This window comes from Artibeus jamaicensis, unplaced genomic scaffold, assembly GCF_021234435.1.
Source record: "Artibeus jamaicensis isolate MK-2021 breed Jamaican fruit bat unplaced genomic scaffold, CSHL_Jam_final contig_252, whole genome shotgun sequence".
NCBI classification, from domain to species: Eukaryota; Metazoa; Chordata; class Mammalia; order Chiroptera; family Phyllostomidae; genus Artibeus; species Artibeus jamaicensis.
This window is the reverse complement of record NW_026521538.1, coordinates 2,529,788-2,556,614: the sequence shown is the minus strand read 5'-3', so window position 1 is coordinate 2,556,614 and position 26,827 is coordinate 2,529,788. Positions and strand designations below refer to the sequence as shown.

Genomic DNA, 26,827 nt, shown 5'->3' with positions numbered 1-26,827 from the left:
CTCCCAGCATTCCAACATTCTCATCATAGGGGTGTTAGAAGGAGAAAAGAAAGAGCAAGAAACTGGAAACCTACCCGAAAACATATGAAATAAAACTTCCCTAATTTGGTGACAGAAATAGACATGCCAGTATAGGAAAAACAGAATCCCAAACAAGATGGAGGCAAAGAGGCCCACTCCAAGACATGTCATAATCAAAATGCCAAAGGTTAAAGATAAAGAGAGAATCTTAAAAGCAGCAAGAGAAAGGAAGTTAGTTACCTACAGGAGAATTCCCATAAGACTACGACATCTGATTTCTCAAAAGAAATCTGCAGGATAGAAGGGACTAGCAAGAAATATTCAAAGTCATGAAAAGCAGGGACCTACAACCAAATGATAAAAACCATCAAGCTCTCATTTAGAATCGAAGGGCAGATAAAGAACTTCTCAGACAAGGAAAAAAAACCAACTAAAGGAGTTCATCATTACCAACCATTATTATATGAAATATTAAAAGGACTTATTTAAGAAAAAGATCAAAACTATGAATAATAAAATGGCAAAAAAAATACATCTCTATCAACAATTGAATCTAAAAAACAACCTAAGTAAATAAGAAAAACAGACAGAATCATGGATATGGAGAGTGTTTTGATGGATGCCAGAGAGGAGGGGAGTGTGGGGGAATGGGTGAAGAGGTGAGGGGGTTAAGAAGTACAAATAGATAGTTACAGAATAGCCATGGGGATGTAAAGTACAATATAGGAAATAGAGTAGCCAAAGAACTTATACTCATGATGCATGGATATGAACAATGGTGCGGGGACTGCCTAAGGGAGTAGGGGGCACTGGGTGAAGGGGATCAAAGGGGGAAAATTCAGGACAACTGTAATAGCAGAACCAATAAAATATAATTAAAAAATTTTTAATTCTGAAAAAAAAAGAAGAAATTATCAAAGGAAAACAAGAAAATTTCAAAATCAATCATCTAAACTTCTCATAGTGACAAATTTAGGACCCAAATCTGGGAATACTGTATTTTTTACAAGCTGTTCTCACAGCCTAGAATGGTTTGTCTGCTCCTGATCCTCTTCTCCTCTAAGAACCTTCAATCTATCTCTTCTCTTGAAGCTTTCCCTATTGACTCAAATTTCGTGATTTCACCCTTCCCTATACTAATCATAACACTTAGCAGTTGGATATATACCATACTTCATCAATTCTAAGATGCACATTTTTTCACGTTTGACATCAGGATGTATCCTACCATACTGCATATCGCTAAGATTCATGTGCGTGAGCATAAAGTATCAGTACCAAAACTGCACATAGGGTGGTTAGCAGCATGAGAAAAAATCCCAGACACAAGAATAGCTAGATGTTCATAAGTGAAAAGGTGACTTACGAGTCCAGCAACAATGATTTTTGGTTCTTTTATGTATTCTTTTAAAAAGTGCTGCTGTATCTTTTAAGTTTTTGATAACAGAGTACTTTAAGAATAGAAAGGCATAAAGATGAATGATTGAGTGAAGAAGTTATTAGAAAGAATTGGACTGTAAATATAAACTTTTAGGAAAATTTTAACCAATTTATTTCACCTACATTTTCCTTATGTAAGAAATGATATATGTGTTTTATGCAGCAGAGAGAAAGAAGGAGCTACTACCTTTTGCAACAACATGGATGGAACTGGAAAGCATTATGCTGAGTGAAATAGGCCAGGCATTGAAGGACAAATACCATATGATCTCACCTTTGACAGGAAGCTAAAGAATAAAACAAACAAGCAAACAGAATAAAAACAAAGACGCTGAAATAGAGAACAAGTGGGCAGCGACCAGAGGGGAGAGGGAAGGGAACTTAAGGGGAAAAAGGGGGAGGGATTTTGAGGAACAAGTATGAAAGACACAGAGTTGAGGACTGGGGATGGGGGGGGAATGGGAGGGAGGGGGGAGACCGGGAGGGGGGGGAAGGGAAAAAAAATGTACTTGAAAAGTAACTAAATAAAAAAAAAAAAAAGGAATGATATATGATAAAGAAACTAATTTAAGTCTAAAAGAGTCCTTTCAATACGCAAAAATTAAAATTCTAAAGTGTAAGCATTGTGTGCAAGTTTAAATCGTATCGCTCTCTTAGCGATACATAAAATAATGACATTTATTCTACAATATCGTATTTTCAGTTCAATGAAACCCAGAGAGTAGAATTTTAGTGCCAACTTTGGCGATAACCTTAGCTAAGTAAACAACTTTTGGGGGGCGTCAGTTACCTTACCTATAAAACAAGAGGGCTAGGCTACATTATGTTACAGGTTCCCCCTTAATGCTAACATCTCGCCTTTAAAAAAAGACTTGTATAGCTCTATCTCTTGGACAAGTTAAAATTTTAGTTCCTAGTCCTTAAAGTTCAAGGGTTATTATAGAATCCAATCTCAGATCTTAAAAGGCAGGAATAAAAACATTCCTGTGGGTTCTTTTACTTACACACAATTAAACATAATAAACCACTTTAAATTACAGTTATCACTGTAACAAATTTAAATACAGGGAGCATGAGGGGATTACAGGGACAAAAACAATAGAAACTTGACCGCAAGTTGGAGGGATAACATTACAGCAGTTGCTTCAAATGTCCCCATGTCTACTTACATAATTATTTATAGAATTAACCCATACAGCTGATTCTCAATTACTAACGTTAAGTTATTCAAGCCTTTTGGTTCTATTTTTTTTCTTCCACTATTATCCTGTTGCTTCTTAGCTGCTCATTAAATCACTTTCTACTGAGAAAAATCAATGTTAAATTTCATTATTTATTATAAACCTTGGTAAATCAAAAGATTTGGTTGGAGAACAGCCATATGCTATAAACAAAAAATAAGGCTTTTGATTATCTGAATTTTATTCTATCTAAGGTGCTCCAATACTACAGAAAATTGAGAATAACAGCCAATAATTTTCATATTGATCTACGATAATGTGAATAAAATAAAAGCTAGAATGTTAAAATGCTTTAGCAACTAACCTCCCATCTCTGCCAGGTAGGGAAGTAAAACTACTCCTTTAAAAAACTGAAAGTAGCCCTGGCTGGTGTGGCTCAGTGGATTGAGCACCCACCTGCAAACCAAAGGGTCACTGGGTCCATTCCTAGTCAGGGCACATGCCTGGGTTGCAGGCCAGGTCCCCAGTTGGGGGTGAGCAAGAGGCAACCACAAACTGATGTTTCTCTCCCTTTCCCCCTCCCTTCCCCTTTCTCTAAAAACAAATATATAAAATCTTTTTAAAAAATAAAATGTATTTTAAGTCTTTCCAAATTTCTCATATCCAAATTTCAAAAACATCCAAAAAATGTTCCCTAAAAAGATAATACCACCATGTTTAATATACAGCATATGTTATAGCTTCCAGTCCTCTTCTATACTCCTTTGGGCAGTAGTCCTTTTCAATAGTAGAAGGATAAAACCTTAGATACAATCAAATTCAACCAAACTTTGGCTTCAAAACATTTATAAAAATGAACAGGGAGAATGCCATGAAAGGTGCCATGTAATGATTTCTCTACAACAGCTAACAGCAACATCTCAACACTGATTATCACCAGTGTGGGAAAGCCATGGTCATAGCTTTAGATTAAGGCACAGTAAAAGAAAGGAGCAAAATGAACAAGCAAACAGAAAAGGAGATGGGCAAAAGGTAATAAGAAGAAAGCTAGCTACAATAATGAGACATGCAGAGTGCCCCATCAATTGGTTCAGATGATCATTTAACTGACCCCAATACCAGAGGATAAATTTGAGGCCTAGTTCTCTCCCACGAATGGCAATGTAATAACACATGAATGGGCAGGGACTGAGTATCCTGATTTGACACGGACCTAGCTCCTACTCAGACAGGACAGAAAGGCTAACATGGCAGACCGATGCTGCGTTCTTGAAAGATGTATATAGACCCACTGAATAGTGAAAATGCTGTAGTAGATTAAATTTACAGTTAAGAGGAAGACTGAGAAGGCAGGGAGACACATCTGTACTTACTCCTCTTCCCAACATGTTTGGAAAAACTGTATGAAAAGGGACTCTTGATGAAGTAGAAATGTAAGACTCAACTAGCCTGAAATAGTAAAACTAAGTCAAATGGGGGGATGCTAGGAGTTTGAAACTTTCCAAACAAACCTTGACAAACTTAACTCTGGTGTTGCTATGATAGTCAGTGACAATGGCTATCCACTGGACCTACGAAAAATCACAAACTTAGCATTTATTGTAATTCCACTTCTAGCTTGATTTCTCTAGTCCCTGATTCACTTTTTCCTATGCTCCCATTACTTAGCTATTTAAAATTCTGCATCACACCCAGGCTTGTTCTCCTATGTCAAAATTATTTCTTGGTTATTACTTTATAGATTATTAATCCTTGACTACCTGATCCTCTCAGCAACAGGCATAGATATGAACTTCTAACCTTCAAACTGTAGACTCAAACCCACTGGTTTAAGAAATGAGTCACTCTTGTTCCAGGTAAGCAATGTAATAGTATAACCCATCATCTGAAGGATCAGAAATATAGTCTTGGTGCTTTAAGCTGAGTTGCCTGGGCAATCTCTGTGACTTTTTCTTAACAAGCTCAGCCTTTGGTCAATCCACAAAGACTTTCTATACAAGGTTGCTAATTGACACAAATATCCTGTCCCAAATTTAGGCCTTATTGCAACTTACACCTACCTAAAATCTAACCCCAAATTCATCACAACAAAAGTCTAAATTTAAATATATTTACACTGTTGGCTACCTACTTCGGCAGTCAGGCCTGTAGCTGAGTCACTCACTCTTCTCCTTTCTAACACTCCATCCCAAAGCCCAGCATGCCTAGAAGTCATCCAGCATGCCTACAAGCAATTTCTGGTACAAATGATTCAATGAATTCAAATCAAAGTTTGGGTGAGATTTAATTCTCCCAAAAGGTATGTTTTGACCTTTAACCAGGCATTTTAACACAAATTTCTAATTTTTGAATATGGTTGTCATCTATTTTTTTCCCCGATAAAGGTAGGATATACACTCTGGTTCTCTTTGCCAACAACCCTACCATTTCCCCTCCTTAACTACTGTCACTAAACAGTGAATGAATTGAATGAATAAACATTATGAATTATATCACTGATCCTAACGCCATCTGCCCCAACCATACCCTATGTACCATATCTCATGGGATTCACTAAAATATTGCCAGGGACAGAGTAAGCACATCAGGAATTTCTGAAGTTTCAGACAAGAATCCCTCCTTTTAATAACAATGTAGGCCCAGAAATGTTTATACCTTTTTTTAGTTTTGAGAAAAGGGGTCAGAAATTAAAATGATGCTGGTTTGAATGTAGACTCAGAGGGAAAAAATATTATACAACAGATTATACAAATCTAACAAAACTCAGAAGACGATTTTTAATTTTAGGAGTTATTAGGTTTAAAAAAAAACAAACTGTGAACAATGGAATCTAGTTAATGTTCCCTCTTTCTAGTTAATGTTGACTCAGAAAGAGGGAACATTATCCACTAATGAAATGCACAATAAACAAATTAAATAAAATTCTTTTCTGGATGTCCCAAGTGACTCCATTAAATATACAGCCTCTGGAAGGTAAGCCTATAAATCCCCACTTAGGCAGTCAATAACATGTTAGTTCAGACATTTAAATATAAATATCAAATATTAAGTCTGTTAACATGAACTGGAACTATTAACAAAAGATATCACAAAAAACAGAAATTGAAATAGCAACAGAAGAGTGAGAGAGTATATAAGAAGTCTTCATACGTTTCACTGAATTATTTTTAGTAAACCTAAAACTGCTCAAAAAAATAAAGTATATTTGTTATAAAAAATAGAAATACAAATTAGGAACATGGAATAATCTAATGGAAGAGGGGAATTATAATCTCTTATTTAGTTCTATGGCCTCCCCAACATGAAACAGTATCAACCAGTTTAACCCTCAGGATTAATTCCTCTTTTGAAGCCAATGTCTAGATTACTCATAGATAATCAAATTCAGATTTCGGACATCTCTTATATGGTTGTTTTATATTAACTGTTCTTCAGATTTTATGTAACTATCCAGTCACATGGTTACATCCTGTCTCTCTAAAATATAAACAATTTCAGAGCAGAGAAAAAAAGTTGGCCTTTAACATAGTAGTGATAATAACAATATACAAGGTCTGCCCAGAAAAAGTCCAACCATTGTTAATATAACGAGAACAGTGTGCGTGACATCAACGTAACCTGACAGCCAAGGAGAGTGGACTTGAATGTGCATGCATGAACAATGACAACCTCACTGTACTAGTCAGTGGGGGCAGTAGACACCACTGAATGAGCAATGTGTACTGTGTGGCCGTCACATTCAAAATGACTGAGCAGGTAGAGCAACGAATCTTCTTTAAATTTTGCAATAACCTCAAACATTCCTCTGCAGAAACTATTCAGATGATGGCTGCAATTGTGGGAACTGGTAATTGGCAGCTTCATTATGACAACATGCCTACATTCATCACATTTCATGAATGTTTTTGATAAAACATCAAATCTCCCATGTGACTCAGCCCCCATACAGGCCAGAATTGGTGCCCTACAACTTCTGGCTTTCCCCAAAACTAAAATCACCTTTGAAAGGGAAGAGATTTCAGACTGTCAATGACATTAAGGAAAATACAACAGGGCAGCTGATGGCAATTGGGAGAACTGTGTTAAGTCCTAAGATGCCTACTTTGAAGGGAACTCAGACATTACTGTCTTACGTACAATGTTTCTTGTATCTTTTTCTTCTTTTTGGGGGATGGTTTTATAAACAATTTATTTATTTTTAAATGTATTTTATTGATTATCTACTCCCAATAATCTTTTCCCAATCTCCCTCCTTAATCCCCCCTTAGTTCATGTCCTTGGGTTGTACATAAATTCTTTTGAGTTCTGTTTCCTATACCATTTTTTACCTCTCCCCATCTATTTAATGCCTATCAATTTATGCTTCTTCTTCCCTGTACCTTTTCCCCTCTATTCCTCCCTTCCCCCTCCCCACTGAAAACCCTCCATGTCATGTCCATTTCTCTTATTCTGTTCCTGTTCTAGTTGTTTGCTAAGTTTTTGTTTTATTTTTCTTTCTTTTTTTTCAGGTTCATTTGTTGATAGTTGTGGGTCTGTTGTCCTTTTACTGTTCACATTTTTTATCTTCTTCTTCTTAGATAACTCCCTTTAACATTTCATATAATAATGGCTTGGTGATGATGAACTCCTTTAACCTGACCTTATCTGGGAAGCACTTTATCTGCCCTTCCATTCTAAATGACAGTTTTGCTGGTTAGAGTATTCTTGGACGTAGGTCCTTGCTTTTCATGACTTCAAATACGGTACTTCTTTCTAGCCTCTTCTTGCCTGTAAGATTTCTTTTTTTTTTTTTTTATTTTTTTGACATTTTTGTAATTTTTTTTTTTAATTTAGTTACTTTTCAAGTAATTTTTCCCCCTCTTCCCCCCATCCCCAGTCCTCAACTCTGTGTCTTTCATACTTGTTCCTCAAAATCCCTCCCCCTTAAGATTTCTTTTGAGAAATCGCTGATAACCTTATGGGCACTCCTTGGTAGATAACTCTTTTTTTTCCTCTTTCTGCTTTTAAGAGTCTCTCCTTATCTTTAATCTTGGGTAACTTAATGATGATGTGCATCGATATGTTCCTCTTTAGATCCAACTTCTTTGGGACTCTCTGGGCTTCCTGGAAGTCAATTTCCTTTACCAGATTGGGGAAGTTTTCCTTCATTATTTGTTCAAAGAAGTTTTCAATTTCTTGTTATTGTTCTTCTCCTTCTGGCAGCCCTATAATTTGGATATTGAAACATTTCAAGTTGTCCCAGAGGTTCAAAAGTCTCTCTTCATTTTTTTGAATTCTTGTTTCTCATTCTGTTCAAGTTGGATGTTTATTTCTCCCTTTTGTTCCAAATTATTGATTTGAGTCCTGGTTTCCTTCCTGTCACTGTTGGTTCCCTGAATATTTTGCTTTATTTCATTTTGGGTATCTTTCATTTGTTCTTTCATTTTTTCACCAAGCTCAATCATTTCTGTGAGCATTTTGATTACTAGGGCTTTGAACTCTCCATCAGATAGGCTGGCTAGCTCCTCATTGCTTAGTTCTCTTTCTGAAGTTTTGCTCTGTTTTGGCCCTATTTCTTTGTTCAGGGCACATGTTTCTGTTAAATTGTAATGGGGTGGGGCCTTAGGTATTCACCAGGGCAGGGCAACCCTCCTTGCTGAGCTGCGGGGCTACTTGTGGGGGAGGGACCAGAGAGGGAACAATGCAGCTCCGCTGCTTTCTCTAGTCCACTTTCCAACCAACTCTTCTGTGAGAGGGAGTTTCTCCCATGCAGCAACCACAGTAGTCTGTGGCCAGCTATGAGTCTCAGTTTCCCCTTAAGTTAGCCCCACCCACACTGCCCAGTGCCTAGCAGCAGCCAGCCCCGCCCCCATGGTCCACTGCATCACACAGGTTCTCTCCATCCTCACCTTACCCATCTGGTTGTTCTGTTGGACTGTTTCTTTAATTCTGTGGTTGTCAGAGTTCCGTGCAGTTTAATTCCCTGGCACTTTTGGTTGTTTACTGATTTTAGATTGGTTGTTATCCTCCTTTTGGTTGTGCGAGGAAACAAAGGTTTCTACCTACACCTTCATCTTGGCTGGAACTCTCTCTTGCATCTTCTTCAACAAATGTCTTTTTCATATTACATGGCTGAATATCTTCTGGACAGACCTCATATATCTAGTTATTTGTAATTTATAGTTTATCAAACTCTAAGTGCTCAACATTTATTATTTACCTGCAAAGTGATGGGTTACCAACTAGTAAGGGTGGGATATGAAGGACTTTACTCCCTTTGTACTTCATGTAATTTGTCTTTAGTGGATTATGAATTTTCCCTTCCAATTTCGGATTGCCTACATAAAAATGGACAGCACAAGCAGAAGGCATAGGTAGTGTTCTTTACTTTTCTCTTTTCCACTGTTACATTTTCTATACATGGTATACATTATGTAACAAAAAGATACTCTTCCATTATTGTTTATCCCTATCTACATACTCAAATCAAGGCCAGCCATGGCCAGTGAAGGGACCAGATGCCAGTGCCTATCAACATCAATGTTACATTTCTGGTATCCTACTCACCCTCCTACCAGTAAGTCTGCTGATCAGCAGAGGCACAGGGACTATGGAGGTTTTATCCAGACAATAATAATTCATTTGTTCTTGTACCAAGATCTGAGGGTTAAAAGATGTCCTGCCAACATTCCTTTCTGTATCAATTACTTAAGTCTCTGGGCAACCCATACCATGGCTTTAGAAAATTAAATGTAATCTACAGAGACTCATCAAAAGTTGCAGTTATAGGACTTCAATAATGACCTAACTATGCTCTCAACACTCCTTAGTCAGTTTTAGAGGTTCAAACGTCACAGGAAACTGCTTCACATGCCAATGGCTGCCACACCCGGCTCTACAGCATACTTTTCTGCCTATTAGAAGTGTTAGACAAACCTCCGTATGTCTAGCCATTGTCAACAAACAGGCAAGCTGGAAAAAAAAAGCCAAAAATCTTTGGTTGGAAAGTTTTCAAGGTAGGCAGACACTCTGGTTTAGCCTTTAATGAAGTATGTTTGGAGTAATATAAATAATAAACTAAGTGTAAATAGTCACCAAGGACTACTAATGATTGGAATTGTGACACTTTTAAGTAACATTATTATGATTACATCTTCTAATACCCAAAGCACGAGACCAAAATGTAAAGTTGGATCCACTTCAACATTCTGAATCCATATCCTTCTTTCTTCCTTTTATCCATCCTCATCTCTCAACACAGACTCTCTCTCTACACTAAGAACCTGCAAAGCTATCCAAACACAACACTCAAACACTGGCTGTCTTCGGTTAAAACACTACATACTCCATTTCCTGCCATTCCCAGCTTTTGGTCACACTAGTGTCCTCTTTGGCTATAGTACTATATGGCTCCTCAAAATACTGAGTAATTGCCTAAATTCTTTTGCACCTAAACAGTGTTAAGACTTCAAACACTATTCACTTGCCAGAATCCTGCACCCCTCAATACAAAACCCATTCCTAAGCTACGACACAGAACCCAAGTTCTAGCAGCAATAATATTTTAAAAGTGCGTGGAGGCCACCCTGAAAAGAGAGTTCTAACTTACATCTACTCAGTGAATATTTAAGAGCCACCATGTATGAAAGGCTCTGTATGACATGCCTCTTTTGCAGAAAACTGTTCTCTCTCCTATCTGTACCTGTGCTTTCTACTCCCTTTAGGCAGTCAGCCCCTTTTCCAACTCCTGTGAACACCCCTTCCTGTCTCGGATTAAAATCTTTTCTTAATGCTTGAATCCTTAATAAATTCTATATATTCATCCAACTTCCCCCATTATTGGTATTTCTGAATCTAATTTGAGTCTAAAATCTCTGCTGAACACTGCTTTTCTTATTATGGGCTGACAGCCATTTCTAGTTACCACACTCACTTTCTGATATATTTAAGTATGGGTATTACCTTTGAGCAGTATTATTACTTTATGTGCATCAGAATCACTTGAAAAACTTGTAAATATACACACTGCTGGGCTAAAGAGTTTGCATTTCTAATATAACTGATGCTTATTTTGCTAGTCTAGGAACCATACTACGGGAACCATTCCCTCTGAGAATCTGATGAAAGCTATTAAGAACTTTACATACATTTAAGAATTTTCATGCATCTTCAAGAGGTTCATGAATGTCACTTGTAGATACTTTCTGCTCTCTGTATTTTTTCTGAGGAATGCTTGGGACACAGTGTTTCCTGATTTGACTATAAGAAGTGCGGGTACTGGTAGGTTTGCATGCTAACACCTCCTAAGAGTGAGAAGGAACTGCTTGGTGCTGGAAAGTTCTGTCCAATGGGCTGATCTCTTCAGTCTTATGTGTCTCTTTCACATGCATGAGATCATTTTTCCATACTTCTGGTTTAACTCTCAGAAACAAAAGACTCATCACTTATTTAAAAGCCTCTTTGGAATTACTCAAACAGAATTCTATTTTAGAGGTAAGGAAGTAGTCTGATAGAAAGAACATAAACATTAGATTAAAACAGAACTGGACTGTAATCCTGTTTCTGCCTTTCCTAAAGATATAACCACCAAGCTTTAATTTCCTCATTTATAAAATTAGAGATTTTATAGGGAAATCAATTTTTTCCCTTTTCAGGCAAAGGTTATACAAACCCACTATAAGGAATGAAAGGGGAGTGGTTCTTATTTACAGTAAGGAATTTAAATGTTGCAGGTCTAAATTAAGAATATAAAAAGACTGAACTAGGTAATTTGTAAGAGGCCTTCAAGAATTTAACAGTTTGTATTTATGAACTCTAATCAGCCAGCACGTCATTATTCACTTATATTTTCTATACAGACTCAATAATCACTTATTCTTTAACTCAGCATAAACAACTTAAAAAAAAAACCCCATATCTTCCTTTAGTTTACTCTTGTCTTCTCTATTTCTTTTGCTCTATGTGTCTAAAAATATCTGAACATTGACTGGAAAAATAAAACAATAAATTATTCTCCTTCCCTCAAACAGGCCTGTGTAAGATACATCTTGTCAACATAGAAAAGCCCCTTTGAAGAAGTTTCCCTCTGTACTTCCTAAACAGACAGCCAGTATTCACTAAATTCATCTTTAATCTATTCACTAAGATCACTCAGGACTTGGCTATTATAGATATTACTCATATCTATGTATGTTTTATTTTTTAAAGATCTACCAGATATTCTTTTCTCAATCTACGATCCTAGAAGTTTATTGAAGGAACCCTGACACTGGCTGTAAACGAGTGAATTTGTGAAGGTACACAAATGTCTGCAAAATTACCCCCCAAATCCAAAGTTCTAAGAATCTACAAATTATCTAAGCATCAAGCAATTTCCACTATACATACCTCTTGTAGAAGGCGTGGATCCAGGCAGTCACCATCATCATTAAACATGGACTCCCAGCTCTCCTCAGTAGCAGTGCTTCCCTCCATGTGAGAAGTTTCAGTAGCTTTTGGGTTCGTGGATGTCTCTATAGAAACTGATTCTATATCAGGAAAGGATATACCAAGTTCTATATTCTCTGAGTCATCTCCCTCTTTTGATTTGAACTCTTCAGCAGTTTTCAGTTCATGCAATGCCTCTGTTGTATCACCAGTACAATCCAGATCATTGCCCAACGCACTATCTGAAAGCACTTTTGTCCCATTTAACACACTGAGTTCAGAGTCCAAAAAGAGGTTACAATTACTACCAGCAATCTTCTTTACAGGCAAGGCCGAAGCAAAATCTGACGAGTTCTCTATCAACTTTCCTGGTGACTCGGTGAAACCAGACGAAATACTCTCAGCATAAGTATCTGAGCAAGCAGTCAGGTTGCTGAAATTTTCAGTGTCTTTCCCACTTCTAGCTACATGAACAGGGGCTATACCTGTACTCATTTCTAAATATTTTGAGAAACTACTTGTGTTGCTACAGCCCTCATCAGCTATTCTAACTGCAACGACACAAGGGTTGTCTATAGTTATTTGGTCAGATATGGTATCTGTAATGTCCATCATACATGTCTTACTTGTAATGTCACCTATAGTCTTAAACCCATTACCCGTGTCTGTTTTATGAGCAAGGGCAGCTGACTCAGAGGGTTCATACTTTACACATAACTCATTAGCAGTGCTGTCATTCTCACAGTCTCTAATCATTGGTGAATCAAAAATGCCATCTGTGCTCTCTAACTTGTTGACTAAAGTCATTTTATAAGAGATGTGACTCATTGTCTCAGGAATGGAATCTATGCCTTTCTGACCCAAGGTGAAATCTGTACTGTTAGCTATATCACCAACATTCTCAGCTTCAAAGTCTACACAAGTTTGAGCAGTGACACCCTTTGGACTTCCAGGAACAGGAAGAGTGGTCATGCCTCCACTGCTGAGCTTCAACATTCCACCTGATGTTTGTATGCCTTGTTGCACAGTTCCAGAATCAGAGCTTAGATTTACTGGTGCAATCATACTCTCAGGTCTCAAAACAGAATTATAAACTCCAGGAAATTGAGATTGCATCTCTACAACCTTGGCATCAGTTTCGATCCTGCTTTCTAAACCTCTGTTTTCAAACATTTTCCCATTTAGTTCAGGCCTACTGAAATCACAGAATTCCACATTTTGGAATGGCTTCTTTAGAATCGAAGACTCACCAATTTCTGAACAAGACCGAGACAGAAGCAACCTCTCATGTCTTGTCACATCTGTGGTTTCAACCTCCAAACACTCTACCTTCTTTGGCTTAAAATGTCTTTGTAAAAGTTCACTAGGTACAGTCCCAGAATTTAGCACTCCTTGCTGACATTCTTGGGATAATATTTCTTTGGATTCTGTCACTCCCCTCTTACTACAAACCCTATCTTTATTGTTGTCTTGAAGGCATGTGTCTTTTCTTAATTTTGTTGAAGATTTCTTTCCTTCTCTATGACTGTGCTCTTTTTTATCAGGATAAATACTTAATCTTTGAGCCTCAGGTTTATCTCTAAAGATCTTCTGGGAGAGGGAATCTTCCTTCTGTTCTTTCACCAAAGAGTTAGGTAGACCATAGTTTTTTTCCTCATCCCTTGTCTTAAGAAGTACTACACCCCTTCGAGCTTTAGGAACATAAAGTGCCATGTCGGGCCTTCTGGTTCGAACTCTGCATCTTGCTGCTTCTTGCTGCATGGCACCACCTCAATCTGCAAGAAAGAGAGACTGATTTAATCACCAGAAACTAATTACACTGTATTGAACCAAGAGATTTTTAAAGAGTAAGTAGAGGTCTTACTAATCCATCCTATAAAAACCCTGAAGTTGAAAGATCCTGAAAAAGCCACCTCCAGGATCATGGTAATTCCCCTGCCAGTAAGTATGACATAGTATATCTTGATCTCAGTTAGCAAACATCTGACAAAATATGTTATGATGAAATTTTGTACATAAGACAGTAAAATGTGATCTATTCAAAGTGGATAGGTGTACTCAAACAAAAAGTAATGATAATGGATAGAGGTAAATTTAGAAAAGGTTATTTAAAGGAGAACTATGTTCCTATAGCCCTATGAAGTTCAATATTTTAAACAATAATTTGGGTGTCTATTGTTAAACAACAACAGACACTGAGTGCTTATCAAGTATGCAACTGACACATAATAGGATTAATAGACACCAAAAATTGTAAAATCACAATTCAATATCATTTTTACAATTTGAAATGCTGTGCTGAAAGTAACATCACAACAGAAGAATGAATAAACACCAAGATCTGCTTTGGGTTAAAAAGAATCTAATACAGAAGACTTGACTTGTATACAATTCCCCCATACACACACACAAAAAATCTAAAGGTTTTTTTTAACTTCATCTACAAAGCCAGTAAAAGTTAAACTACAGTGATGTGGAAGTTTAGAAAGGCAACACAGTCTTAGTTTACAGAGTCTAGAAAATATATGATACAATGTATGTTTGAAGGAACTAAGCGGTCTGCTGTCTGCTTCTTGCCCAGAGAGGTCTAAACAGAAACATCACAGTTACCTTTATGCCTGATAGTCAAACAAATGTTCTCTTCTAGGTTTCTATGCTTCTGTATTTCTCTAGAAGGCAGTTCCAGAACCAACTGGTAGAAATTTAAAAAAGAAGAAAGAAAAAAAGTTTAGCTCAATATAAAAAGAATTCTACTTCTAGAGTTCTCCAACATTATTTTTAGATAACGATGTATCTAGAATCATTTAAATGCATTGTGAACAAATTTCTGTCTGTAAGATAAATTGGTCTGAATTAATTTTAAGCATTCTTAAAACTAAATTCTACAATTCTATTTCTCATGTGGAACAGCATATCAAAGGCTTCAAATTTAACATTATTATGTGCTATGGCTAATAACTCAAGTATGCCACGACCAGCAGCGTGCTGGTAAATGTTTAGCAACTGGCTTTTCCAAGTCTAGTTTGGAGTACTGGTTGATATTTTTGTTATGTCAGTAATATCAACAATGTGAAGTGATAATCATTTTTGAATCAAAGAATATATCCTCAATTTCTGAGCTATGCACAATGTAATAACTAAAGGCATGACACATTTAAGTTTGTGTTATTATCATTTTCTCCATCACTTAAAGTCTAGGTAATCAATAAATAATTATCAAGCTTGGATTTTTAACATTTGCCAAATTCTGTGGTGTAAATATTCCCACCCTGGCTAATTTTAAGACATCACTGTGACATCACTGAACACAAGAACAGGAAAAGATTCACAGTAGCACATGACACAGTATTTCAACTATAAAGGTACAATATACAAAAATAATTCAAGGTCATTGATCATGGTATTATGTAGTAAAATAACTGTAAAGCAATGAATTTTGAGTATTTGGTATTTTTTATAAATGTCATCTATTAATAATAGTAAGCTATGCAATTTAAATTTTAATACTAGCTATGTTTAACAATCAGGTTGCAAAATTCCTAAATTTTAACAATCACCTTTCTCAGTCAAGTGGGAGATCCTCTAATACAAAACTAGCTGTAACAATCCTTTCATAATAATTCAGACACACAAAAAAGGAGCATCCCCACCCTGTGGACTTTCAAGATAATGCCAATCCAAATAAAAACTTGTTGTGTTTTTACAAATTTCTTTTGCAAATGTAGACATGAAAAGCCTTTAATACTGGGAGAAGGGGTGCCTGTCATATGCAATTTTTAAAATGTGTCTTGGATTAAAAATTTCCCACCCAGGTATTTACTAAAAGCACTTGATCTTTTCTTTCTCACTTTTAAAAGTTTTAACTTCTTTACAATGTTCTAAGTGGTTATCAATACCTGTCCAACTACTTCTTTTGCTTTATCATTTGCTTTATCGTTTTTGCAACCATGCATGTTCCTCTCGCCCCTCTCTCTACACACACACATTTTTGCCCCTGAACCTTCTGAGGACGAATTACAGACAAGACATCATGACCCTTTACCCTTAAATACTTCAGAGTGTATTTCTTATAAATAGGCCTATCCTCTTAAACAATTACAAGTTAAAACTATCAGCAAATCTAACATTGACATTTTTCTCAAGTCTAACGTAAGTATTCTGATTTTGTCAGATGACCCTGTAGTTTCCTTTGTAACATATTTCCCTCTCCAATACTCGATCCAGTTTAGAATCGGGTAGTTACCATGTCCCCTTAGCCTCCGATATTCTAGCAAGTTTCCACAGCTTTTCATGGTCTTTTATGACTCTGACATTTTCTAAGACTAGCTCCTCCTCCCTTTTAATTGATCCCTCATTTAATGTAGTACAGAGGTGGTCATGTGTTCTTATCAAGGCATCACATCTGGAGGAACATGATTTCCATCTCTCCTTCAGTGGTGATATCAACTTTGATCACCTGGTCAAGGTATTGTCCAATTTTTCTACTGCATAATTATTGTGTTATTTTCTCCCTTGCAATTAATAAATAGTCTGTGGGGCAACATTTAAAAGGCATGTAAATATCCTGCTCCTCAACAAAATTTTCCCCTAGATTTTGCATATGCTAATAATTCTAATCTGATCCAAAATTTATTAAGGCAAAATTATGATTTTCCAACTCTATAAGTCCCTTCACATTTACTAGTCAACACCTGGCATTTTCACACACACAAAAAGGAAACTATATATCCTTCCTCACCACAGAAATTAAGATTCCCTAAATTAGGTGCCCCCCAATCTTAGCTTTTATAGTCGGTCAATACATTAAAAACATTATTTAACTTACAAATTGAAGTTGAAAGTAACTATCACCTTATCAAATGTCCCATTTATAAAAAGAAGGAAGAAAGCACAGAATTAAGTTTGGTGTTTAAGCACAATGATTAACACATTCCAGATGTCTGCTAATGTCTATTCCTCTGTCCCTTTTTAAAGCCATCTCAAATTCCTTTGGGAAGGAGACAAGGCACAGTCATTTCATATTCATAATAAACATACATGTGAGAGTGTGGGAGAAAAACATATTTTGTGGTAAATATGTAGACAATATATTTAATATTTATTTTTAACTTACATTTGTTTGAACTAAAATATTCTGCAGAATGAAATGCCTCAATGAGGTATATACTGAGTTCTGACCCTGACATCCGCTTCAAATGATTTACAAAACTATACAATACAAAAATATTTATGTACAGTATATATTAAAATACCTATGCAAATATCCTGAATGCAAGGTTCAACAATTCAAATTTCAATTCAAGATGGCAGATGAAGCACGCAAATATACCCTCCCCTGCTCAAAACTCACATGGACCCACACTTACATGGAAATTCATTGTATTAATAAATGTGCCACTTCAAATTCATGGAAAAATATAGAATATCCAATGTCAGGAAAGCTGCCTGGCTTGCTTGCCAATATTTTACTGAGAATTTTGTGTGTATGTTCATGCATAGTCTATCATTTTCCTTCCTAGTATTGGGAATTACATGATTGGGTTATCAAGGTTACTGTAGCATTTATTAACTTACATATCAATGTTATGTAAGGTAAAAATTTATGTATAAGCCTGCTTCAATAAACCTTTAACATTATCATTTTTAAACGTTTTCACCAAAAATTACCATTCCCAGACAGTGCTACAGATGAGTTATACCAAACATTTAAGGAGAAGTAAGCCCAGGCTTATACATAAAATTTTTTAAAGATTTTATTTATTTCTAGAGACTAAAGGAAGGGAAGGAGAAAGATAGGGAAGGAAACATCAATGTGCAGTCACCCCTTGCATGCCCCCTACTGGGGGGGACCTGGCCCGCAACCCAGGCATGTGCCCTGACTGGGAATTGAATTGGTGACCCTTTGCTTCACAGGCTGGCACTCAGTCCACTGAGGCACACCAGCCAGGGCCACATGTACTTAGTTTCCATCCTTTAATAAATGCTCCCATCCTTTAATAAATTTTTATTTCTATTGTTACTGTTAAAAAATCTGTTGTCAGTTTGTCATTGCTTTTTGCAGGTATCTCTTTTTCCTCTTTGATAATCCTCAAGATATGCTGTTAAAAATGTGGTGTTTTCAGCCCTGGCTGGTGAAGCTCAGTGGACTGAGCGTGGGCTTAAGAACCACACAATCGCGGTTCGATTACCAGTTGGGGCACATGTCTGGGTTGCAGGCTGGTTCCCTGCAGGCCAGTTCCCAGCAGAGGACGCATGAAAGGCAACCATACATTGGTGTTTCTCTCCCTCTCTCCTTCCCTTCCCCTCTAAAGATAAATAAATAAAATCTTAAAAAAAAAAATGAATGAAAAGATGTTTAGGGATTATCATTGTCTCTTTATCTTCAAACTCTTATATTCAATAACTCTTCCCACAAAAAAAAAAAGTGGTGTTTTCAAGTGTCCACTGTGCACTTGGTTAGCATTACTGCTCTACTAGGGCAACACTATTTTGAGTATTTTAATCTGAGTCTCTTACCAGTTCTAGTCATTCAAGGCAATATCTTCAGATTCATCTAGAACATCACCAGTTTTCTCTTCACATTTCGTCTACTCTGCATTTTATCCTAGTCATTCAGTTTTTAAATTTTAGTGACTAAAGTCCTATTTGTCCCCTACCCTGCCTTGATCTCTTTGGTCTTATATATTTTCAAATAGTTTTATTGTTCTTCTTATATTTGTTATCTTCAATATTTTTTAACATTTGTTTTATTATTAAATATCTATTATAATTGTGGCATTTATTTTAAAGTTAATTTTATACTTAGATTTTGTATAATAAGGGCTAAGTATTTCTTATTTAATAGTTCTACTTTCTAAAGTTCTTGAGAATTTAATTCTGCTGTCTCTTGTGTCTCTGGCTTTTGTTTTAGGCACTGTCAATTTTTTTTTCTTTTTTGGTAACTTTGAGCATCGAGCTCAACATCAGTAGGGAATTATCAATAGCAATGGGAATTCCATACAGCCAGACAAGTGTTCCTCAATGGAGTGGTTCTGCATTAATGTTAATTTTTAAACTTGAGGTTTTTCGGCCTGGACCCATGCAGTAAGTATAAATATGAAACTCAAACTCACAGGAGAGTAAAACGATAGCTACAAAATCTCAGGAAACTTTCTCCTTCACTCAGAACCCAGATGAAAACAGACAAGCTTCTGCATTTTCTTTCTATAACTGAGGTTACAACACTTTGAGATTTAAGGCTCTGGGAGGTGAACTCAGTTTCCAACTCATTGCTCCCAGGTCCAATGCCCCCACTCCTGTACCACACATGGTTATTAAAATCTAAGCTTTGTAGTTACCAAGAAAAGCAACCTTAGTAAAATTTTTTTAAAAATGTAAACAATCTAAAGGAGTAGTATCTTAAAATTATGGCTCATCCATATATCCAAATGGACCAATACCCAAAACATAATCCTAAATAAAAAAAATTATGATCCAATTTATTTTTTTTGTACACAAGTGTATGTGTGTATATGAGTGTGACGTTGAGTATGGGCTATCGTTCCTGAGTTAGAAACACAGCTCCAGACTTGACTAGCTTTGACCTCAGACATATTGCTTAACTTTATTGTGGGAAAAGTTACCACTCTAAGCCTTACTCAAAGCATAAAATGACAATAATAATACATTTATGTCACAAGGACACTAAATACATTAAATAAAATAATGCACGTACAGATATTTGCCAGTCATGGTAGAAGTCTCAATAAAGTTAGCTATTGTTGAGTTCCTTAAGTTACAAGTTTGCACAGGGAATCAAAAGCCCTTGTAATACAGAATCCATTTCTACTTGACACTAACATGTACTTCAACTATGTATCCTGGCTTTGCCCATCAAACAGTCTAATGTTATAAAAACCCAATAATACAAAGTAAACACAATGCAACTCAACTGTTAAGTGAAAAATGCAAAACTTGAAAAGAATGCAGGATTTCATGAAGTCTATGAAAATAATACTGAAAAAAGGGCTCATCTCACAGCAAGACCCTTGGGGAATAATGACAAGGCAGAATCACACCAGTGAATGACTGAAGAAGGGAAAACCCAGCAAGGATAGATGATGACAGACTAGGAATCAAGGAAGAAAATGTCAAGGGAGTAAGAAAAATCTCTTGAGAAATTGCTAAAGCTCCCGTTGTTTTGGTAAAACTGATGCACTAGTCTAGTCTATATGATAAAGCCTAAGAAAATCAAACAAAGTAGAAAGTCTGAAGGATGCTATCAGACTATCCCACAATTTTAGTGGAATAATTATACCAAGAAAGTACATCATTCTTTGTTAATTCTAAGAATTAGCACAGCTGTAATTACAACATAAATTGTATTACATATATAGTAAAATAAATGTTTTCATTTCAGAAAATTGTCCCTAACAAATCTTTTTTTCATTAATAACTATAAAACTTTAGTTTTCATTTTAATGAAGGTATTTTGAGAGTACTAATTTTCTCACTTCATAAGAATTTCCCATAAATGTATATCCTAAGAAGAGAAGGGCTATTATCTAAACTCTTAACAGTGGTTAAAACTGGTAGAGTAAAAAAATAAGGGAAAAGAATTAAGAATTATTAACTTTTTATACATATACCACAGTATTGTTGAAATTTGTTAACATAAATGTAGTATTTTTTTTATTATTATTATCTTCATCTTCATCCAAGGACACACTTACTGATTTTAGAGAGAGGGGAAAGAAGGGAGAGAGGAGGACAGAAACAGCAATAGGTTGTCTCCTGTACGGTCCCCGACCAGGGACCAAAGCCACAACCCAGGCATGTGGCTTGGGTTTCCTGACTGGAAATCGACTCTGCAACTCTTCGGTCTACAGGATACTGCTTCAAATGAGCCACACCAGCCAGGGCCATAAATGTAGTATTTTTGTAATTAAAAACAAAATCACTAAAATTCAAAGATTTTCTATTGTTTTAGTATATGAGACCATTACTATAAATTGCTATAGAAGAAAGCAAAGGCAATGAAAATTGATAAACAGATCTTTACTAGATAAAATCGCTATAATTAGGAAAAAGATGAAGAAAAGAATGACTTCTTTAACATACTTGACAAGACAATAAAATAAGCAGCACATAAATTACTTGATGTTGAAAAGACACCTTCAAATGTTCAGAATGTTGGAGCAACCTCTACTTTTTGGTCAAGAATGGATCTACAGCTACTAAGCACTTGAAAAGTGGCTAGTCTAAATTGAAATGTGCTATCCATGTCAAATACTGCTGGATTTCAAAGACTTGGTATACCTCCCCCCAAAAGTAAAATGTCTCATTAATATTTTTTATTAATTATATGTTGAAATGGTACTATTTTGGATATAATGGGTTACACAAGCACATTAATGTCATCTATTTATTTTTGTAGTTTCAAATGTTGCTACTAGAGAATTTAAAATTATATACATGGCGCTAGCTGGTGTAGCTCAGTGGATTGAGCACAGGCCTATGAACCAAAGGGTTGCTATGCTAGTTCAATTTCCAGTCTAGGGCACATGCCTGGATTGGGCACCCAGTCCCCAGTAGGGGGCGTGTGAGACATAACCACACATTGATGTTCTCTCCCTCTCTTCTTCCCCTTCCCCTTTCTCTAAAAATAAATCAATAAAAAAATTAAAAAATACATATGTGGCCCATGTTATATTTCTAATGGGACAGTACTGGTCTTGTGACATATCCATAATGTCACAAGAATGAACACAATCTGCTTTTTTCTCTTGTGCTTTGCCTGTTTCATATTTTTCCACTTTTGGAAGCAAGGAAATACGCCAAACCAAGAAATGAACTAAAAAAATAATGCACAGATAAGCTTATCTCTACACACATACCTTTTTATTTCATATGTTCAAAATTACTCCCCCCAAAAGCATTAAAAAGTAGAGTCTACTTATGTTTCATAAATCAGAAAACAAGACAGATTAGACAACAATCGTATGTGGTAAAAGTTACCCTCAACAAATTTAGAACCATTTCTTCTAACTTAACTTTTTTTTTTCCTGAAAAGAGGGCTTTTTTATAAGCTTAAAACTGTGGAGGACCCTTGAAAGTAAATGACCCTTGTAAAAATGAATCATTTCTTTGCACATTATTAATAAAACAACTCCCTTTGTATTATTATACTATCAAAAACATTTCTTATTGTCACTAGTTTATTTACAAACGGGCAAAACTAAGAGATGCAAACTCCTTCAGCAATCAGCAGCACATATATCCATCTGTAAAGGAATTAAAAATATCTGAAAAGTAGATTTAGCATATTTATAATTAAATGTAATATATAAAATATTATGTGACACAAGTAAACCAACAGATTTCTGAGCACTAAGATGATGATATACTTTTAATTTCTAGCCATCCCCTCAGAAAGATTCACTGTTCTTCTCTCCTTAATTTCATAGTTTGGTGAATGGCATCACTAACAACCCAGTTGTTCAAGCCAGAAACCTAGGAGTCATTATCCCTGACATTTCAACCAATTACCAAGCACTGTTCATTCTACTTCTACACTGCTTCCAGCGATTTTCTAAAATACAAATCAGATTTGGTCATTTCCTTGTTCAAAATTCTTCACCGTGTACAAACTTTAAAGCATCCTGCGTAGCATATTTGACCCTACATGATCTAGCTCCACTGCCACCCCTAGAACTGCCCATCTCTGCCCAGGCTCATCTCCAGCCACTTCTAATTTCAGACTTTAAATTTCATCAATTCCGATTTCTAGTTGCACTGGAAACGTACCCAGCTGCCTTCTCACACCCCTGTGGTTTAAGACATACTATCTCTCAGTTGGATACCTACCTGAAAGTCTCTGCCTGTCCTTCAATTCTCACCATAAAGGTTACCTCCTCTATAACTTTGTCACTAACTCCCCCTGATACATTAAGGTCCTACCTATAAGTTCCCAGTATATACCTTCACCTTCATTAAAGCAATTATCATACTGCTTTGCTATTATGGGTTTGCATGGCCAGCTCTCTTCTAAACTGTTAAGTTCTTCAGTGTAGGGTTATTTTTTGTCATTGTATCTACAATGTAATAGCACTGAATTTGGCACCAAATGTTACATCATGGCAACTGAGACTTCTCAATAGGTGATGCACCCCAACCTCCAATTAAGACTGGAGGCCTCATTCATTCATTCATTCCACAAACATTTATTGAATACCTATTTTATACCAAGTCCCACCCAGGAGCTACGAAAAAAGCAATGAACAAACAACTCTGGCCTCAAGAAGCATACTCTGTAATGGCGGAGACAAAAAATAAACATACACTTAACATATAACGTCTGACACTGATAAAGGCAATGGAGTAAAATGAAGCAGGGAGAGAGATCAATGTGATGGTGTATGTGGCTATTTTAGAAGGGAACACAACATGGTAAAATGGTGAAGACTACTCTGAGAAGTTAATTCCTGAGCTGATACTTGAATTGAGTCAGTGAGTCACACAAGTTATCCAGGGAAAAGAGAATTCCAGGAAAAAAAAAAAAAAGCAAGTGTAAAAGGTGAGGCAAGAGAAGCTTGAAATGTCCATGGAATAACAGGAAAATAGGTGTGATAACAGCATAGTAAAAAGGGGCACAGAAGTCAGTAGGATAGCTAAGGGCCGGAATAAGTAGGGGTTTGCAGGCCAAGGCAAGAGCTTCTATTTCAAACATGCTGGGACATCACTGAAAGGTTTCAGCATGAGAATGACATGATCTGACTCACCATTGTTAAAGATCATTCTAGCAAAAGTGTGAGACATTGACTAAGGAGTAAGAGTAGAAGGAGGAAAATATGTAAAGAAGTCTAAAAACTAACAGGCATGCAGCATGTCTAGGGTAGTAACAGACGACATAACAAGTGGTGGCTGGATCAATGACATATCTTGAAAGCAAAGCTAACAAAACCTTGGTGCTGATAGATGGGAGTGAAGAAGGAAAGAGAGACAAGTCACTTGAGCGTTTTGGTCTCATCAACCTGAGTGATTACAGTTATACTTACTAAGATGGGGAAGACTGGGGAAAGAAATGGAAAAAGAGGAACCCAAAACTGTGATTTGGACATTTTATATTTGAATGCCTGAGGGACATCCTATACAACTATTAAGGAAGGAATTGGATATATAAGTTGAAAGCTAAGAGGTATCAGAGGATTTCTCAAAAGAGACCTTACAGGCAAGAAGGGGCTGGAAAGACGTATTCCAAGGCATGAAATCCAAAGACCTACGTCCAAGACTGCTCTATCCAGCAAAGCTTTCATTTAGAATGGAAGGGCAGATAAAGTGCTTCTTAGATAAGATCAAATTCAAGGAGTTCATCATCACCAAGCCCTTATTATATGAAATGTTAAAGGGACTTACCTAAGAAAAAGAAGATAAAAAAGATGAACAGTGAAAGGACAGCAAACTCACAGTAATTAAGAACCACACCTAAAACAAAAGCAAACTAAGAGGACAGCTAGATCAGGAGTGGAACCATAGAAATGAAGATCCCATGGAGGGTTAGCAACAGGGGAGTGGGTGGAGGAGAAGGGGGGAGAAGGTACAGAGAATGAGTAGCATAGACAGTAGGTAGAAAACAGATAGGGGGGAGGGCAAGAATAGTGTGGGAAATATAGACTCTAAAGAACTTGAGACACATGGTCATAAACTAAAGGGGGGGATGGTGGGGGAAGGGGGTGCAGGGTGGAGGGGAATGAAGGGGGGAAATAGAACAACTGTAATGGCATCATCAATAAAATTAAAAAAAAAAAAAGAAGCCCTGGCTGGTGTAGCTCAGTGGATTGAGCGTGGGCCTGCAAACCACACAATTGCGGTTCGATTCCCAATCAGGGCACATGCCTGGGTTGCAGGCCAGTTCCTAGCAGGGGATGCACAGAAGGCAACCAATACATTGATGTTTCTCTCCCTCTCTCCTTCCCCCCTTCCCCTCTAAAGATAAATAAATAAGATCTTAAAAAAAAAGAAAGCTCAGAGGTGGTACAAAAATTAGAGATAAAAATTCAAGCCAAGGAATAGGATAAGACCATCTAGGGAGTAACAAAGACAGAAGGCCAAGGCGATTGAGCCATGGGGGAACTAAACCCTTAAAGGTCACAAAGAGGAAATGTGGCCTGCAAAGGAGACTAAAGAAGAAAACAGAAGTAGCATCCCAGAAGCCATGTTAAGAAAATACTTTTGAAAGGCAAGAGTAATCATCTGTATTAAATGTAAAAGATGAAGTAGGAAAAACTGAGAACTTTTCTACTGGATTTGACAGGACAGAGGTTGTTGGTGATATTAGAACCATTTCAATAAGATTAGAGAGACAAATTCCTCATTGGAATGGGTTAGAGATCAAGTTGAGGTAAGGAAGAATGATTCAATATGAAGAGAGAAACTGATAATGCAAATACAGTATGGGGAAGTGAACTATAATAAAGGCGTATTTCCTATAGTTTTCAAACACTGGGACAAAAATTAGCAACTATAAGATTAGAAAGTCTATCAATTCCTGCTTTGTCATATCTTTATTAGAAATGCAAGGGGAGTATTAAGTACAATATGATATTCTGAATTGCTCAATTATTCTCCTCAGGACAGTTAAGGCACCCTGAGCCTCCGAATTTACATAAATCAAGCTCACATATTCAACATCTTTCTTAAAAGTTATTTTTGCCTTAGTGAAAACTTCAGGATTCATTAAAGCCTGCACAAAATCAGTTCTTTAGTTATTTGAATTCAACCAGTCTAAGGAGCACAAATTTTGCTTCTTTAGCAATGCCAAAAGTATATCTTTGGAGTACTGGGTGATCTTGTGAATGCTGCAGTTAAATCCACTCACAAACTTTTATAGATGGCTCAGTGTTCCAATGACAAAATAGATTACAAAGTTCTTTATCTTGGACACTATGGGCTACTACCTGAAGAATGAAGTCTCTAAGTAGAAAAAAAAAAAGAATTTCTTTAAGCAAGTTACCCTTTTTAAAGATAATAGATGGCTCAAAGCTCTGTAATAGAGGACATCTATTACATCTAGTTTTATGAAATAATTTAATGAAGTATAAAACCAAAAAAAGTAAAATATATTTTCCCTAACACAAAAGCACTATACAATAAACCTTATTAAACCTGTATGCTCACCTCACAAAAATAATCACTATTAACATTTTGCTGTATCTAGACTTTTTCTATTTTTTAAAAGATTTGTGAATGAGACTTATCTGCTAAAAACAGATTCCTGTACAGAAACACTTTCTAAGCCAGTTTTTTCAAAATTATTTTGCCCTCCTTAAAATCATTTTACATCACCACTCAGTACATATAGATCCATATATATAATGTGACTGAAAAAGTTCCATAAAATACTATTTGCACTTTTATTTTTTAATCTATTTCATTTAATTAAAAAATTTTAGATTCTTATAATTCAAAATCAATTTACACGCTAAACTGTTTCACTTGATTGTTTTTAAAACATTTTACTAAAACAGCATAGCCAACATCAGAAACTTTCATATCAGGGATGAAAACAATTCTCTATTTTAAATGATTTGGAATTCTGGTTGTAGAACAAAATAAAAGGAAAAGTAAAACATAAGTAAAAAATGGAAGATTATACCATCTAATCAAGAGTCTTTATCAAAATAATAAATTAGGAATATATCCAATTTCCACATTTTCAAGATCCTCCAATCCCAATGTCAAGTACATTCTGCAAATAACCAAGAAACGTCCTTCCTCTGCAAAAGAGCTTCATTTTAAAATAT

The 26,827-nt window shown here is 36.2% G+C and overlaps 1 protein-coding gene across 7 annotated transcripts in view; it reads right to left on the bottom strand.

The window, feature by feature from the left end:
• The window catches only part of R3HCC1L (R3H domain and coiled-coil containing 1 like), an 89,294-nt gene that overhangs the window by 23,547 nt on the left and 38,920 nt on the right, over window positions 1-26,827 (bottom strand). For all 7 annotated transcript variants that reach the window (XM_037138972.2, XM_037138975.2, XM_037138977.2 and 4 more), the window contains 2 exons: window positions 14,658-14,739; window positions 12,009-13,822 (listed from right to left, as the gene is read on the bottom strand). In XM_037138972.2, coding sequence (XP_036994867.2) covers window positions 12,009-13,808 — 1,800 coding nt within the window. In that variant the 5' untranslated portion in view covers window positions 13,809-13,822; window positions 14,658-14,739. The remainder of the gene's footprint in view (window positions 1-12,008; window positions 13,823-14,657; window positions 14,740-26,827) is intronic.